The sequence below is a fragment of the Hetaerina americana genome, unplaced genomic scaffold, assembly GCF_022747635.1.
Source record: "Hetaerina americana unplaced genomic scaffold, ioHetAmer1.1.p SCAF_6, whole genome shotgun sequence".
NCBI lineage: Eukaryota > Metazoa > Arthropoda > Insecta > Odonata > Calopterygidae > Hetaerina > Hetaerina americana.
This window is the reverse complement of record NW_027287205.1, coordinates 19,737,217-19,756,223: the sequence shown is the minus strand read 5'-3', so window position 1 is coordinate 19,756,223 and position 19,007 is coordinate 19,737,217. Positions and strand designations below refer to the sequence as shown.

Here is a 19,007-nt window from a genome sequence, read left to right as displayed (position 1 = left end):
TTTAATCAAGTTTGCGTGGAATTACAAAGTTACTTCTTTCATTTTAAATTGATTCTTTACACTACAGCTTTCTCAATGCTTTTGGATGACAACATGTGATCTTACCACTTAATCCCTCCATCTTGGATAATTTTTTTATAGTTCTTTCAGAGTAATTTGTACAATGAACTTCTGTGATGCTGACCTTTTTAAATCAATAAGTTCATATTTAGATTTTAACACTGAAAGGGATTTAAGGAATTTACCTCCTCTCATTCTTCCTACCACCAATTACAGTTATTTAAAACATATTTCTGGAGCTTATGGAGAGGAAAAATAATATTATGGGTAAAAATTTAAGGTGAATAATAATCAATAAAATATATTAATTATACCTTGTTACCCAATATGGATAGCTCCTTATCAGCAAGAAAATGGAAAATATTGTGAGCCCAACTATTGTGTAAACACTCCTTAGGAACAGGATGGCAGTCAATAAGCACATCATCTTTTTTGCATTCTGTGGATAATTGGTGGCTGAAGTAAAATGCTCCACATTGATTCAACATTCTGACTGCATATTTGACATCACTTTCCTGAGAATTATAAAGTCATGAAATGGAGTATGAATGCACAAATCTTATAAAGTAATGCATGTTAGGAGGGAACCTGTTAATGGTGAACCAAAGTCCACAGTATCAAGTCTTATCAAACAATTATTTTCCATTTCCACACCCCTTAACACTGCAATTACTTAATTGCCTACCTAGGGACTGTTCATTAACTGCCTACCTCACCCCATCCCCTCACACCCTAGGATATCTTTCCCAAAATACCATTGGAAAATAAAGCCTTTATGTCATTTGTGTAAAGACACTGAAAAAGTACAATTTTCATGGATTGTTTTCTAAATTACAACATATTTAAGTCAAAACTTTTATCATGAGCAATGTAAAAAAAGTACTGTCCTATGATTTTTATTCTCTTCTGACTTTTTTCCACAATTGGATAAGTAATAAAATTCTATATACATGCGACCATAAGAAATAATCAAAAATATTTAGTCCTGATATTATATAAAGACTTAAAAAAAAACAATGGTCATCTAGCACTTCATTCATAACCATTATATTTCAGAGAATATCCTTGCATATAAATGGCTCCTATATTATGTGTATATAATTAAAAATTACAGCTACCCCAAAAGTATGATAAACCTTTTTTAATCAAAAGAATTTATTAACAATTACAGTTAAAAAACAATTTTTGTTCTCCAATGAAATTCCTACTAATTTTAGAAATCACAGATTTCCTTACACAAAAAATACAATACAATTTCCAAAAACAAAGGATTCTTAAACATAAAAGTAAACATTAATTAAAAATACCAATTAAAAGCAATGAAAATCAATTTAATGAAAAATATTAGGAGTTCAGCATCTTACCGAAAGATCCAAGCAAGATGTATGGTTAGCAAGCTGAACAACATAGTTTGGGATAGACCAAGGTGTACAGCAAGCTCCAGACTTTGAAGGCTGACACAATGATTTATATACTTCATGGACATCACTTGTCCCATTACTGCCAATCAAGATTTCATGCTCAAGGTGGCACATAGCAATTATGGAGTCATATGTAAGCAAACTCTCTCCATTTACTGCTGAAAGGACTATCCTTGCATAGTCAGAACCTAATCAGGAATGAAAATAGGTTCAGTAATGTAAAAAGCATAAATATATTATGAGGCACTAATGATAAGACAACTACACACACACTACAAATCATCTGATAGCCTGAATGATGTAGCTGAGAAATTAAATTTATAACCATTAGGTGTTACTATATTGGTTACAATTTGATGCTTAAGAAATAAATATCACAAAGTTCCTCCATAAAAAGACTAACAAAGCGCAGCATGAATTTTGACAACAAAAGCTGTGAGGCACATTGAAAATGAGAACATTGAGTCTACTATCACAAACAATGTTGTGGATTCCATCACTGAGGATTATACGCAAAATCTAGGAAAAGATACAAGGAGAGCAAATTTTTACCTGAAATTTTACACCAAAAGAACATGATATTATGTAGGTTTGAATACTATAACAATATTATGTAAATGCATTACAAAATTCAGGATTATTAAATAATAATGTTGGTCAACTAATTTAGTATCACTAGAAATAATTGGGTGTGGTGGGTATGTGTATTAAAAAAAATTCTACTGTTATTTTATCATGATACTGTTCAACAAATCGATGGAGAACACAAAATTGCCAGCGATTTCTAAAACACTTTACAGGGGGACCACATGTATTCCATACCCTAATTCAATTATTCAAAGAAATTTATATGATATGCCAAATTAAAAAGGTACTAAAACTTGGGGTATTTACAATAACCTTATTTTTCCTTTTCCTATGGCAATCTGAATTTGGTAGCCACAGGGGCATACTGAATTTTGCAAACAGAATTTGGCATTGTTTCTTATATCCATTCAAGGCAGCACTGTAAACTAATTCTTAATCAGCCAGAAACACATATCTTATTACTGTTGATATTCTACTGGCTGGTGTAGGTTTAAGATGGACACATCCCATAATATTGTACTACAATAGATTTTTTGCCTCTCCTAACATAACAAAACCTGACACCATAGAAAAAACCCCATTCCATTTCATGTACTTCCTTCTTCGCTTCATTTCATTCAACAAACTTATCAAATTTCCCTATCTTCTTTATTCACCTAAATTTTCCCTTAATCAGAATCCCATACCCCATTGCCAATTAAAATGCTCAGCATCTACCTTTCTCGCCTCCTCAGGATTTGTCCACAGCAATCCCATTTCCTCTACACCATTCCTAGCTCTTCCTCAGTCATATACTACCTTGATCAAAAAGTTCCCGGAATAACCACCGTGTGGCGCTCCCATCGTTCCGATTTGAGTTCTGTTTTTTTTGTTAAATTGGTACATCTGTTGTTGATATTCCCTTTAAATCTTAGTGTCATAACTTGACATTTGCAAAAGTTACGGTCGGTTTTCGGTATGTCCATCAGTGCTTCCTGCGATTTTTCCATTACTTCCTCTCGGCTGCTAAAACGCGTTCCCCGTAATGGTTTTTTAACTCGATTGAACAGAAAGAAGTCACAGGGAGCCAAATCAGGTGAATTCGGTGGCTGTTGGATGGTATTTGTTGCATTTTTCGTCAAAAAATTACGAATAATGATAGCACTGTGCGACGGTGCGTTATCATGGTGCAAAATCCACGAGTTTTCTGCCCACATTTCTGGTCTCTTTCGGCGAATTGCTTCACGCAAACGTCTCATAACGCCCAAATAATACTCTTTGTTTACTGTCTGGCCTTCTGGCAAAAATTCATGATGCACTACACCGTTGTAATCCATGAAAACCGTCAGCATTGCCTTCTTTTTTGACTGAAAACGACGTGGTTTTTTTGGTCTCGGCTCATTTGGTGAACGCCATTCACTTGCCTGATGTCTGGATTGCGTGTCGTACTCATAAACCCACGTCTCGTCTCCAGTAATGATCCTTTTGATGAATGTGGGATCGGATTCAGCCTCGCAAATCATGTCTTTTGCGACGTCAACACGGTCTCTTTTTTGCATGAAATTGAGGTCTTTTGGCACCAACTTTGCTGCTACACGACGGAAACCCAAATCATTAACCACAATGTCTTGGGCGGATCCATAGGCAATGTTCAAGTCCTCCGCTATTTCTCTGACGGTTAATTTGCGGTTATTGACCAACATTTCTTTTACTTTATCAATTTTTTCATCGACTTTCGATTTCGATGGTCTGCCACTGCGTTCATCATCTTCGATTGACTCACGACCACCTCTGAACCGCTCGTGCCACTGGTAAACGACCGTTTTTTTAGAGAATCGTTGCCGAAACACTTTTCCAACATTTCCAACGTCCGTGCGCCACTAAATCCGTTTTTTACGCAAAATTTAATACAAGTTCGTTGTTGCAAATTTAAATCCATTTCTGAAATTGTAAAAAATCGTCAACACACACAGAGATAGATGTACTCTTGGCTACGTAACTTTTGCAAATGTCAAGTTATGACACTAAGATTTAAAGGGAATATCAACAACAGATGTACCAATTTAACAAAAAAAACAGAACTCAAATCGGAACGATGGGAGCGCCACACGGTGGTTATTCCGGGAACTTTTTGATCAAGGTAGTACTTATGACTTTAATGTCACATAAACCTTTGGTTTTTTTGAAAGTGGGAGGTATTTCATCACTATCATATAAGGAAAAATGGTAACCTATTTGTTCATCACTGCAGATCATAAAAAGTTAGAACTCAATTAATGCCTTGAAATTACCCTCAATCAATCTCTTAATCCAATAAGATGGAAATTTTATCTAGCCTAGGTTTATTTGATGAATGTGACTCCAAAGGACTGTAATTGTCCCCGGCAAGTTTATTATCTCATTAACAAATGCCAATTCTGTGTGTTTGGTACATGCACTGATCCCTCAGAAGTAATAATGATGCATTTATTTGCCTGGAGATTTGGTGCATACTCACACACACAAATATAGGACACATCAAGATAAATTGGGTGCAAGAATTTTGAGAATTTACACCTGCTGCAGCTACTGTGATTGCAGTGGAAAGTTGTTTTTACAAGTGAAACAGGCTGGACTTGTTTATATTGGGTTTCAGGAAATTAAGTGAACACCATACATTGAAAATCTGTGCTGATTCAGCTGCTCTTTCTGTTAAAAAGTACACTGAGGAGGTTGACACAATAATATTTGTATCATCAGCATACAATAATGGGTCTATTCCCTTAACAGACTTAAGCTCATCTGTTAGATCATTAATATAAATAAAAAATAACATAAGACCAAGTAGAGAACCCTGGGGAACATCCAGTGTTACTTCTCTACCAGGATAAACAAATTTGGAGCCATTTCTTGCGAGCTCCATATGCTGATGCTGTTCACTTAGATAAGATTCAATCCATTTGTATGATCTGCCTCTTATACAATAACGTTTCAGTTTCATCAGTAACAAGTCGCTGAGGATTCACGCATTCCAAAGTTTTAACGAATCCAATTACCAAGGTTTAAATGTATGTACTTTGCTCTTAGTTTGTATCCAAAATAATAATAATAAATAAATATAATATTTAATCACAATTAATAATATTATTACTTTTTACACTGCAGCTATTATTGAATTATTTATCAAGCAGCAAAATTTTAATGGAGTGAATACAGAAGTCATATTCACATGCATTAATAGAGGAAATACGAATTTTGAGTTTTCATACAACACTATTGATATTAATGGACATGGCCAGGAAAATTTCGTATCAGGAAATGAAATAAACTAAAATAATATAAAATACCATATCATACAAACAACATTTTTATGAATTAATAGCTTAATTCTCAATCTTTTAATTCATTATTAGCAAAATGTTAATACATACTTGGTTCACCACAGAAGAAATCTTCCAAATCATCATGATAGCTTGAATTTCCTTGGGGCAAACTGGAAGCAATTACGTCACTCTCATCATCTTCTTCCTCCACATAATGTTCGTTATCTACTGAAGGAGGCGAAGACTTTTTCTTACTGGTGAATTCCAAATTGTAATCAGATTTAAGTGGGTGGTCATTGGGTATCTTCTCCCTTTTCCTCCCCAAAACCTTGATAATTCAGAGAAAGAGAGATGAAATTCAGGAAAAATAACTTAAAAATACAAAACTGATGATAATTAAACTGTAAAAAAAAAACAGTTCTGCAATCACTGTCATATTGGATACACAGAATACTGAATCACTCTAAAGAAACCATAATTAATTCAAAATGGGTAAAAATAGAATGGCACTAAAAACTAAAATGGAGAACAACCATGTAGGATCATGCTTAACATAGCCTTCTACATTGATGAGGCTCAGTCATTTAAAAATACGCTGATACATATCAGAAAATAGATCGGAAATTTTTAATGTACATGCTTTTTGACAAGATTTCATGTCCGATGTGGGGCATATCATCAGGATTAATGAATTATCTCTATCTCCTGCCTCTTTATTTACATTCTCCATGTTATTTAAACAAGAAGCTGTTCAACAAAGTAATGGAGAGCACACATTTATCAGTAATCTCCGACAACACTCTACTGTGGGAACCACAATCATCCCATATCTTCATTCAATTATTCAAAGAAATTCAAGAGCTTTGTCAAATGAAACCCAAACTTGTGGCTCCATCCTGACCCCCTGCCTGTAGTCAGTCATTGACCTGTTAGTTCACACTTCACCTCACCTTGGAGGTCAAGCTTAGGAAGTAAAAGCTCAACTTGGCTCTTAACCTTGTCTTTACAAGCTCAATCCTGTACCCTCCACATAATCCTACATATTCTGCAATCACTGATTTTATGATGTTCCCTTGAAGGATTGCCCTGCATAGCTCTTGCAACCTGCATACAACGGAGTATCCACTTGGATGGATATAAAATTTTCTTTTTGAAAATGGAATCTCATACACTCCCTCCATATTAAATGGTTGAAGACAGTCTTTCACAGATGGCATAATGTTCTATATCTTGGAAAGAATGCTGAATCACTTGATATTGGCCTTCCACAGGAAATTCATTCCAAAGTTCCAAATATGAAAGGAATTGTTGCATAGGCAACTGGCTTGGGTCAATCTTCTCATGACTGTTTTGTTGATAATTCACTGTTTCAATGTGATTTCTTGGTATGAAGACCACAAGGTAACTGTTCTTCTGGAGGACTGCCTGAATGTATACCAGTTCTGGTCTCTAGGAAACTATGATACAAATCTGGCCTTGTTCATGAGGGTTTTGACCTAAAGGGCCTTTTGTTTTGATGTGGTGATGACCAAGGACATACAAGTATCAGTTGGTGTGAACTTCCAAGCAGTAAATAGAATGCTGGATAACTTAGTCCAGGAAGGTTTACTTTCCATCAATGGCAAATGGATGTATTCCATTAAACCAGAGTAGAATATTCATAATTGGGAGCTGAAGAGTGTTGTGGAAGTCCATATTCAGGAAATTTCTGCTCCCTTACATGATGGTTTATCAGACCAAGGTATAGGCCATAATAGCCTCTGCATTTACCATCAAGGAGATTTAAAAAAATCAAAGGCTAATTCATAAAAGCACACAGAGTCAAATAGACCTAAAAGCTTTCAATAAGTCATGGTGCAAATCATGCCAAGTACAGGGGTATCATGAGGTACTTAATGAGATGGATAGATGAAACAAATTGAAGCTTTTCTGGTTGTCTGGACCTGATGGGAAGTTTTAAGGGAGCATTGACAGCTAAGGTTATTTTGCTATCTGGACATGAAGAAAAACTCAGAATTGTAAAACCGAATGTAAAGGCAAAAGCTGGAACAAGCTGTCATCCTATTTTTCCTGAACCAAATGTAACTCTGATGCTTACAGTAGGAACGACAGAGATATAGCATGGAAGTAAAGGCAACTCGGTCATCTAGGGGGCCATGAAAGAATCAACTCAAGCCACCAAACTCCAGGGAGAAGGACCTAGGCCAGTATTCGCTTAAAGCCTTAAGTGCAGAGACAGAAGCCAAATAATGAGACATCAGTGTTGCAACTAGTCACTGACAAGTAAGGTAGTACCTGCACTTTCTAGGATTCACATATACAACAAAAAATGCAAGTGGTATGAAGAAGAGGATGAGGTTACATAGGTGAGATTACAGGCACCAAATCTGCGATTACCCTACAGTAACAAGGACTCATAACAGATACAGGGACTCACTCTTATTAGAGTCAAACAAGAGTGGGGGTATGCCCATTGGGGACTGGTAGGCCTTTAGCAAAGTAATAAAGTTGAAATGGGCAAATATGTCACTATATATTGGTGACTAGTGCTTTACTTCGCATTGAGAGAACAATGAGCAACTTCAATGTCTAGATACGAAACCTATTTGACAACATGTTAACAGATTTTGTGAAAGTGAGTTGAAATTTGATGCACTGTAGATCTCTGCAATATTTTGTTGGACCAAGATCATTATCCAAAATGTTACATAATCAGAATAAAAAATCTCTAGTGGGGCAGTATCGTGTCCAGTCCAATGCAACACCTGATGACATTGTGAAGCATCTTTCTGGAATATTTTGAGGGAGTGATTTCAAATTTCAAAGTTGTAGAGTTGGTGAAATATATAGTTTTTTAAACTCAGTGCGCCAATTAGCCTTGTAGAGCATATTCCAAAGAAACTGCGGGAGATGCCGCAACAGTAACTTTTAACGGAGTCATCCGCTAATGTGCATTTCAATGCAACAATTTCAGAGTGTAAAAATCATTCACCTTGACTGGGATTCGAACCCAGATCCCTCAATATCCGGTCGAGTGCTTTAGCCACTTAAGCTACCTAGGACGCCTCGGTAGCTTAAGTGGCTAAAGCACTCGACCGGATATTGAGGGATCTGGGTTCGAATCCCAGTCAAGGTGAATGATTTTTACACTCTGAAATTGTTGCTTGTAGAGCATGTTCTTAAAGATAATACTTGGCCAGTGAAGTGAAAGCGGGGAAGTTTTACCACTCCAAACCGTGGAAACTTACACCTACTCATGAAGAGACAGAGTAAATTCTGGAAGGTGCAGGTGCAGTACTTAATCGGGGGAACTTTGAGTTGAAAAATTGTAATACGCCGGTATCCACCTCAGCAACAAGGACCCACAATGACAACACTACAGAAAAGTGTTCATTAGCTAAGCGTGATACCCGTCTCCAAATGGGAATATTAAAACCTAAGTCCTTCTGACTGGGTAATGACTGCAATTTATTTTGCCAAAATGTGAGATGTCTACGAAATAAGATATGAGATAGAGGTAGTTGTCGAACATGGTTGCTATAGGTGATTTCCAAATTTTTCGGGCTGCGTCCGCGTATGTCGTTTAAATGCACAACAGTTTCACCAGCTATCCTGCTGGCGTCCTCAGGTCAAGAATGAAAAGAAGCTTGTTGTCCCGTCTTATATAGGGAAAATCCGGCACCAATACCGGGAAATTTCTTGGCCAATCAGGGAACGTCCTCATATTTGCGCGGAATAATTCTTTTCCACGCACTGTGGAGTGGATATCCATCCTCTCTGTTAAAATTTTCTGGCCTTTTAACGATTTCAATGGCCTCTCTGATTATCCTCGGGAAGTATTTTTCTTCTTTCGCTATTATTTAAGCGTCGTTGAACAGAATAGAGTGTCTGGGTTCACTCCAGGCGTGCTCAGCAATGGCCGATGCTCTAAACTGTTTGGCCTTGGTTGCTCTCTGATGTTCACTCATGCGTGTTTTCAGTGCTCTGCATGTTTCACCGATGTACCATTTACCACAGGAGCATGGCACTTGGTACATGCCTTCTGATATTAACGGTGAAATTTCATCCTTGGGTCCGGGTAGGGTGTCAGCTATCTTGGTGACGCAGTTGAATCTGGTCACCACATCATGCTTCCTTAAAGCCCTCGCGATTCTTTCCGAAGTCCCTGCGATGAAGGGGATGGTGACGTAAGCCTTCGGTTGTGGTCTGGAGTCTTCCTCCCTGTCAGGAACAGTGGTGGTTTGTCTCTTCTTTTCTTCCTTCTCGGCCCTTTTTTGGATCATATGAGCTCTGTATCCATTCCTTTGCAGGGCAGTTGTCAAGTGTTTCTTCTCATTGGCAATAGAATTGGAGTCACATATTTTATATGCTCGGTTGACAAGTGTGTCCACCAGTGAGGTCTTCTGACTGGGATGGTGGTGCGATGCAGCATTAAGGAAGCGGTCGGTGTGAGTAGGTTTCCTGTATACTCTGTGTCCATGCCTCCCATTCCCTTTATTTTTCTTCACCATGACGTCCAAGAAGGGCAGTTGATGATCCTTTTCCACCTCCATAGTGAAGTGGATGGCTTGATGCTGTGAGTTCAGGTGTTTCAGGAACTTTTTTAATTCTCCCTCTCCGTGTGACCAAATGACAAAAGTGTCGTCAACATATCTTAGCCACAGTGAGGGCCGCTTGTCGCAGGATTCCAGTGCTTTCTTTTCGAAGCTCTCCATGTAGAGGTTGGCCACAAATGCCACACACATTCCACCACAATTTCCAAAAATGTGGAAATCACCTACTCATCGCCGCGGAACCTGTGAACGAACATGGTTGCTATAATTTACTATGACTCAATGAACATTGGATTACAAAAATGAAGTTGATGTGTTCTACCCTATCCAATAAATACATGAACTGAGGCCATAAAAACTTTATTTTGCAAAATTTAGTCCACATCAATTTTGTCCCCTTCAAAGAACTCTCCATTCATTGCTAGGCACTTATTCCATCTTCTTTTCCACTGTTTAAAGTACCCTTGGAAGTCCTTGACGGTAAGGCTTTTTAGTTTTCTTGTCCCTTCTTGTTATATTGTGTCCCCATCTTCCCAGTGATGTCCTCTCATCACATTTTTGCATTTTGGGAAGAGGAAAAAGTCACGGGGGTGAGATCTGGCGAATAAGGAGGATGATCAACGATGGCGATTGAATTTTTTGCCATAAACTGGCGAACAATCAATGCTGAATGTGCAGGTGCATTGTCATGGAGAAGGATCCATCCATCATGTTCAGTTAAAATAGTGTGCACTGTTGATTTTCCTAAATTCAGTCCATTGGCTATCATTCGGACAGTTTTTCGACAATCGGTAAGGACAAGGGACCACAAACGATCATTGTTGTCGTCAACACAGATGGTTGAAGGTCGTCCTGGCCTTGCATGATAAATTCGTCTTGTTGGCCATCTTTAAGCACTTGATCCACTTGAAAACTGATTTTTTCTTCAGAGGATTATCCCCGTAAACAGCTGTCAACATTTCAGTAATTTCTAACTTTTACCACACTTCACCATAAACTTGATGATTTATTGCTGCTTGATTTCCTCAAACAGTAAAAACAAGGACAGCAGAAACGAACATAACCGGCACCATATGGACAACTCGATGATCCGCCAAGCACAGACGGCTCATTGAGTCTAAGGCAACTAGCGCTGCTAGTAGGTGAGGCTATAGTCCGCGTCATGGCCACCAGATAGCACCAGTTATCATATTTTTTGCACAGACCACGTATAGCATTAGTGATTTTAGCTTGGCATCTATTGCCGATCAGTATAAAAAATGGTGGTAACTGTATTTATGTCTTGAAAGGCATGCTCTTCAAAGTAATTGACTCAGACATTTTCTGTATGGAATTGCACTTTGAAATATCTGCGATCATCTCAATGCAACAGTTTCAGAGTGTAAAATTCATTCGCCTTGACTGGGATTCGAACCCAGATCCCTCAATATCCGGTCGAGTGCTTTAGCCACTTAAGCTACCGAGGCGTCCTCGGGTTCGAATCCCAGTCAAGGCGAATGATTTTTACACTCTGATACTGTTGCATTGAAATGCACATTAGCGGATGACTCCGTTAAAAGTTACTGTTGCGGCATCTCCCGCAGTTTCTTTGGAATCCCTGATTATGTTGAAGGACCTGAATCTGATCATTGCTTCTGCACATTGCTCCCCTAATGGTGTATTTGAACATTTCTGTAACCAACTTGAACTAGTATTATCCCTTATCTTGACTCTGAAAGTCAATATCATAATGTGGGGATCTCAACATTGATATAACACTAAAAACTAGTGATTGTCAGGTTCTTGAAAATCTTTTGCTTTCTTATAATTTATACTGGGCAAACACACAGCCTACTCGATTTCCTGTCTGTGTAGATAATGTCATTACCAATTGTAGTCCTGAACTGTATAGTATAATTGTTATTGACTATCTTTAATGACCATCAAGGTATAAGCTTCACTTGTAAGACTCAAAACACTCCAAATATATTCTCAAATATAGGTAAAACCATTATTAATCTTTTATTTTCATATTTTTTCATAATTAATCTTAAATCAGCAAAAATTGTGCCAATATACAAAGGGAAAGGTTGCAAAATGGCAATGAATTCTTATAGACCAATATCCCTGTTAAACCAACTGGGGAAAATATTTGAAATAGTTTTTTATCAACGTCTTGTATCATATCTTGAGACATATAAGCTATTATCCACATCTCAACATGGATTTAGGAAAACAAGGTCCACTACAACAGCCACATATCACATGGTGAATCAAATACTTTCAGGATTGGATAATAGAACTGAAACTTTAGGATTATTTTTCGATTTCAGTAAAGCTTTTGACTTCGTCAATCATCAGTTACTCCTATATAAACTGAAATGCTATGGTATAAGAGGCACGCCCTACAAATGGATTGAATCTTATCTAAGTGAACGGCATCAGTATGTTGAGCTCTCAAGAAATGGCTCCAAATTTGTTTCCCCTGGTAGAGAAGTAACACTGGGTGTTCCCCAGGGTTCGGTACTTGGTCCTATTTTATTTTTAATCTATATCAATGATCTCCCAGACAATCTTAAGCTCATTAAGGGGATAGACCCAATACTGTATGCTGATGATACAAATATCATTGTATCAGCCTCCTCAGTAGACAGCTTGACAGAAAGAGCAGCCGAAGTAGCTCAGATTTGCAATGCATGGTGTCTTCATAACTGTCTAAAACCCAATTTAAATAAGTCCAGCCTGATTTATTTTACTAATAAAAAGAAAGTTTCATCTGCAATCTCAGTAGATGTAGAAGGTGTGAGCATTCCCCAAAATTCCAGTACCCAATTCCTGGGAGTAATCCTGCAGAAAAACATGTCTTGGGAGGAACATATTTTCAAATTACGCAGCAAGTTAAGCTCCCTATGCTTCCTTATTAGAAATATTAGGTATTCTGTAAATTTAGAGGTCCTTCTATCCATTTACTATGGTGAATTTTATTCTCGTGTTACTTTCAGTATCCTCTTCTGGGGTTCCTCTCCCCATGCGGGCATAATCTTCAAAATCCAAAAGAGGATTATACGCATTATGAGCAATGCTCCTTGCGATGCACCATGTAAACCTCTCTTCAAAAGACTTGGTTTATTACCAGTACCTTGCATATATATATTTAATGTCATCTTACATGCAAAGGGTAATATTTCCCATTACAAGTCCAACCACAATTACCATAGTCACTACACAAGGACCTGCAATGACCTGCACCAACCATTTGTCAGGACATACAATACTGCCCATGGGCCCAAAGCAATGGGCTTAAGGTTATTCAATAAACTTCCCCATGAAATCAAATATGAAACAAAAGTACCTGTTTTCAAGAAAAAACTGTTTAACCTTTTAAAAAATAATATGTTCTATTCTGTAAATGAATACCTTGAATTGTCGCAATGCATCAATTCCGGCTTAAACAATTGATATGTAATTATACTAGTGTATTGGTATGTATATATATATATATATATTATATATTGTATCTCTTCTATTGTGAAATTGTGAAAATTATATTTGACGTGTCCTATATTTGTGTATGTATGAATATGCAACAAATCTCCGGACAAATAAATGTATTATTATTATTATTATTATTAGGCCCATAACAATAGAAGTTTCAAACTGCTTCTAATTTGTATCAATGGGCATGGTATTTGCACAGACTCTATTGAGTAACTTTGCTTTCCAAGTCTTTCAGGTAATTTCCTAGACATATTTGAACATTGCTTTCCTAAAAAAATACTAAACTGTACGCCCACTAAAACTAAAAATAATCTCTGGTATACTGGGGAGTTATTAGCTATTAGAAAGGATTTACTTAGTTACTACCACTCTTACAAAACCAGTGGAAGACTGCACGACAAAGAAGCTTACTTGATGTACAAAAGAGATTATTATAACTCAATTAGGTGTGCAAAAAATAAACAAAAGGCAGCATTGAGAGTAAATCAGGAAATTGGTCATGATAATGCAAAATAAAATCTTACTTTTACCCCAGACACTGTAAATAAATTTTTCTTAAAAGCTGTTGAAGACAATTTGTTCTCTCCAGAAGTTGATGCTGCAAATATTGGTAATATGTGGTAAAATCTTACTCCAAATAATTTAAATTTTAAATGGAATTTTGTTACTCCAATTGGTATTATATCGACTGTAAAAAAATTTAAAAAATCAACAGCAAGGATATTTACGGTCTGTCTAATTCCCTAATCAAGGATGTTATTGTGTTCACTGCGGAACCAATAGCTATGTTACTCAACTTATGTTTAGAGAAGGGAGATTTTCCCACAGCTCTAAATTTTCCAAAACAGTACTGGTCTATAAGAAAGGTGACAAAGATGATTTTACTAACTACCATAGTCCCTGTTTTAGGTAAAATTTTTGAAGCTATAATGAAAGATCAAATATGTGATTTTTTGGAGTCTATCAGTTTTCAAAATCACAGTATGGCTTTCAATCTGGGAAATCTACAGTTATGGCAGTAGAGTCTATATTTAATTATGTCATTAATGCATTTGGAGAGAGGGAATCAATGTCTGTGACACTATGTGAGGCTTTAAGGCTTTCGGCTGTGTAAATGATTCAATAGTTCTATCAAACCTAGAATATTATGGTGTTAAGGGAGTTGAACTGAAACTAATGAAGTCATATTTGGTTGTTCACCACCAATTGGTGAAACTTGATGGCTGTCAATCTGCAGCTCTTAAAGTAAAATGTGGTGTCCCACAGGGCTCTGTGCTTGGCCCAGTACTTTTCATCATCAAGATTAATAATTTGCCCTGTAATATGAAATCTAAATCTGTTTTATATGCCGGTGACATCACTTTTGTACAAAAATGTCAACAGCTAGAAGATGCACGATCTAGCACTGGCCAAAGACAGGTGAAGGGACGGTTTAATATTAATAAATCACACTTAAATACTAAAAAACCCAGCATATTGCATGCAGTCTTAAATAAAAAATAACTGAAATATAAGCTGCAAAAATAATAGGAATTTAAATTTGTACAAAACTTAACTGGAAGAACCACATCAGTCAGATCTGTAATAAAATGAGTAAAGCTATTTTTATGTTAAGAATGTTCAACTTTCTTATTTCAAATGAGCATCGTTTGACAATTTACCAGACCTTCTTTCAATGTCATTTGAGTTTTGGTGTTGAGTCATGGGGTCATTCCCCACATGTTGACCAAATCTTGCTACTACAAAAGAGAGGTATTCGCTCTCTTACAAATATACCACAACTTGATTCCTGCAAATTCCTGATTAACTGTTTAAATTAAGTATGCAATTATGACTGTATTTAATTTATGTAGCTTTAAGGCTCTGATTTATGTGAAAGTTAATCCAGAAACTTAACAATTAAGATCTCATATTCATAATTGCATCACAAGGGGTAAAGCGAATCTCAATATTACTTCTCCCTACTCAGTCGAAAGTGGACTGCATCCAGAGTTTCAAGAATGGCTGGTTACTTGCTCACCCACTTTAATCATTTGATGAATTCTTTTGTGATAATCTTCATCACATTTAAGAACTTAAGTTTATATGCTAAGTGATAGTTATATTAACAACATTTAATATAGTTGTACCATTTTTCAAAATGTTAAAGTATTATTATTATTTTAAGATAGACGAAGGTTCTAGCAACAAAATGATACATCAACTTTCAGAAGTATATGATGAAATGAGATCCAAAGAGGCATTCTCTTACTTTGGGTCCTCAATATGTTGCTGTTTAGACTGAGAAACTGCAAATAAAAACCGCAGAAATCGCCAAATCCTTAATACGGACATTTTTAAGGAATGCCAACACCCGATTTCATGAAATAATTCTTCAAAAATACCTTGGGCTTAGCAGTCTTCTTTCTTCCATCTGAAAAGTGCACCTTATAGAAATTATCTTGTGTGTGGTGTAGTTCACTGGGATTGAAAGTCAACGGGCCTGAAGCCCGTGTAGCTTCTACTAAGTTGTCCCACGCGGTCAATCTTTTGGATATCTCGGTTTGCCTCGGCTCGAAACCCTAATTAATTACAGGGAAAACATGTATTAATCAACAAGAAAAACTCCCGTCAGAAAATTTTTGCTAATCGTACAAACTCAATAAAAATGGATTTTTTTACCAATTGCGGATCACTGAAGTCGGGAAAATTGTGTGTAATAAATGGCAAACTAATCAGAGTGATAAAAATTGAAGCCACAGACAGTAGAACAGCATAAGGATGACTAGCAAGCAAACGGGAATACCTGTAAATATATTAGCGCAAAATTGGCTAGGTAAGATGAATGCCACACCTTATCAAACAAGGAAATTTAATGCATATGCAAATATTGAAAGAACATATATGATATTCTAGTTTACAAACGTACAGGCACCATTTACCTCATCAAAAGCGAAGAACCATCTGCAGAATTCAACCATTTCATATTATATCCTTGTCATTAAGAATTTCATGAATAGTAGAGGAATTAATTCTTTTCACTGTTGACATTTCTTTTCACTTTTAACCGAGTTCAAGTGAACGCCTTTATGTCGTTGGTCAATCAATTTCGACCTTCTACTTTTTTATCTTTACTTGTTTGATTTTCCGGTGCCCAGATGTCTCTCTATTAGCAGGCGTCCATTTTCATCGAAACGTGGTTGTTCGTACTCATCGTAAGCCTAGTTGTACCTGTTATTTAAATAACTGCTTTGTTTTTTTAGTTAAAACAGAATTTCTTTAATATTCTATTTTAGTAATTAATGCAATGCTGTCATGGAGCAACATGACGGTTCCATCTTGTCAAAACTAAAGTCCACGTGTTTAGTATATCGCACTTCCACTCCAATAAATATAATAGCGTTATTTTAAACGAATTTTCTATTTGGCGTTTCTTAAGATAACTATGTAAAGTCTCCCATTTGATGTTAATTACGCTGTTTCAACGCGAGACTTTTTTAGTAAGGAAATGTGTTACATTCACAAACTTCCACGCATATCAATAAGGGAATATTTTCTTTTCCAGCGCAATGTCTGCCGATTTAGTTTGGATGGTGATTCGCAATAATCACTCTTATCTCGTGAAAAGAAGAATGGTGAAGAAACCCTTTAGCAAGGTATGTTAGCAATGTAGATAACATGATATTTGTATTTTTGTGATGACTTTTATTATCACCAAGATCGCTGAGTGTTCATGTAGACAATTTTAAACTGACTGCATGTTGAACGTTGAAAGCTGTTAGAATGTAATCTTAAATATTAATAGTCTTTGCAATTTTTAGGAACCACACAATTTGAGCAATCTTAATTCATTTAGATATAATGGATTAATCCACAAAAAACTTATTGGAATAGAGGCGCCTGCTGACAATAAAGGATTTACCCTGGTTTACAAGAAGGCGAAAGCTTCTGTAAGTGTTATGAGTTATGGGTTGACATTGCTGCTCATGATGACATAATTTTGCATAAATAATTTGCTGACAAATTCTTCACCACATACCCACTACTGATTATGTTAGAGTAATGCCCTTATATACAGGGGAGGCTTCTATGTCTTAAGCTGTATATTGTTTATTTCAGCGGCATCCCGCTAAGTCCTTGGTCCGCACCCAAATGAAGGCTGGCCCCAGGCGGTCCCTGTACAAACTGAAGAGGTTCATCAGGGCTAATAGGTACAGGCCTGATCTTCTCAAGGTGAGTTGATTTTAGTACTTGTACTGGCGGCTCTTAATGGCGGGTAATCTGTCAGCATTGAAAGTGGAGAGGTTTTAATAGCTTTCGTGTTTGTAAAGTAACTTGGGGAAAACATTTAAGAAATTCCTTCCTTTCAAGTAGAAGTGCCCAGCATTACGGAAAAATTTATTCTTCGGCAGTGAACATAGTACTTCCAATATATAGAGAAACAATTACTAGGATAATCGTCCAGTAATATGCTTGAATGTTTAGTCACTTATGGACACTTAAATGTTTAGAACGACTAGCTCGAGTTAGAAATTTGTCGGTTGGTGGGCGCAATAGTTATGTTTTTGTAATGAAAATCGCGAGACGGGCACTCTAGAAATTAGTGTAAGAATTTAAGGGGTCTTAAACAATGGGAATGTTGTCGTTGTTTTAAGTACGACAATTGGAAAATATGCAAATGTATGTATGGTTCAACAATTGTTCATCGCTACCTCAGCCATGCATGGACACATGTATTTGTCTATTTGTACATAAATGTTAAATATAAACTGAAAACTATGCTACAGTAATTGGATATGTATGCGACTACATATTGATTGGCTAAAAAATTCGAGTTTTGTGAAACGTTGGTAGAAGTAATTGTACTGTCCGTTTTACCAAACTGCATTTCAAAGATTTTGTGTGTAATATTTCTGGTATACGTAGGAATTAACTGCATGAGCTCCCAGTTGTATTTATTTCTGAGCAACAGGCTACTATAACATGGCAATGAGCGAGTTATTATGGAAATGAATGAAATAATGTTCAATGTGCAATATTCTCACCATAGATCAAAACTTACTATTCTCTTAAATTGATTGTTGTAATGGCAAACAAAATCAGTTGTAGTTCCAAAAGTGGTTTGGCAAGTCCACCATTGATCAAGCATTAAAAGGGTGATAAATTGTCTTTTTTGATAACTGGATGCTCTAAACAGATTGGAAGGAGTAAGTGTCTTAGGTGTACATTTAGGTTCAGTCAGCTAATGGAGTAGATAATATTTCTTCTTTTACTTTATTCAGCGTCACCCTAAAAATGTATGACTACAGATTCTATTATCTTTTAGTTTGGCTGTGAAGGGTGTCCTTTTCTTTTCCATGCCTTATCATGTGACAGTTTCTTTTCAAGAAATTACAATGGGCTGCTGTTAACAATTATGTACATCAAAATTCACCAAACGAAGACAAGGCAATGAGTTCACCGAGTTGTAATAATCTGCAAAAGGTGCACAAAATCATCAAAATGGCTAATTGTGTTAAGGGAATGCTATTAACCTTAGAAGCACCTGGCAAAACTGCACCTAACAGAGATATTCACCTGAAGATCAAGCCTGAATTAAGTCCAGAATCATATGGGTGAAAGCTCTTTGCTTTGCTCTCTCTCTCTGA

General features: G+C 36.6%; 2 protein-coding genes across 4 annotated transcripts in view; one reads left to right on the top strand and one right to left on the bottom strand.

Annotated features, from left to right (window-relative positions):
• Positions 1-16,406, bottom strand: part of disp (RND transporter family member dispatched) — a 29,382-nt gene extending 12,976 nt beyond the window's left edge. The window contains exons 1-6 of the mRNA XM_071593607.1: positions 16,302-16,406; positions 16,042-16,165; positions 15,765-15,941; positions 5,459-5,678; positions 1,425-1,669; positions 375-575 (exon numbers count right to left, since the gene is read on the bottom strand). Coding sequence (XP_071449708.1) covers positions 375-575; positions 1,425-1,669; positions 5,459-5,678; positions 15,765-15,941; positions 16,042-16,165; positions 16,302-16,345 — 1,011 coding nt within the window. The 5' untranslated portion in view covers positions 16,346-16,406. The remainder of the gene's footprint in view (positions 1-374; positions 576-1,424; positions 1,670-5,458; positions 5,679-15,764; positions 15,942-16,041; positions 16,166-16,301) is intronic.
• RpL28 (ribosomal protein L28) overlaps positions 1-19,007 on the top strand; it is a 139,787-nt gene that overhangs the window by 119,148 nt on the left and 1,632 nt on the right. The window contains exons 1-4 of one of the 3 annotated variants that reach the window (XM_071593610.1): positions 16,513-16,574; positions 16,925-17,015; positions 17,181-17,309; positions 17,479-17,592. In XM_071593610.1, the coding sequence (XP_071449711.1) occupies positions 16,929-17,015; positions 17,181-17,309; positions 17,479-17,592 (330 nt within the window). In that variant the 5' untranslated portion in view covers positions 16,513-16,574; positions 16,925-16,928. Of the gene's footprint in view, positions 1-16,512; positions 16,575-16,924; positions 17,016-17,180; positions 17,310-17,478; positions 17,593-19,007 lie in introns of those variants that run through there. The other 2 variants (XM_071593611.1, XM_071593612.1) reach the window with 2 other exon arrangements.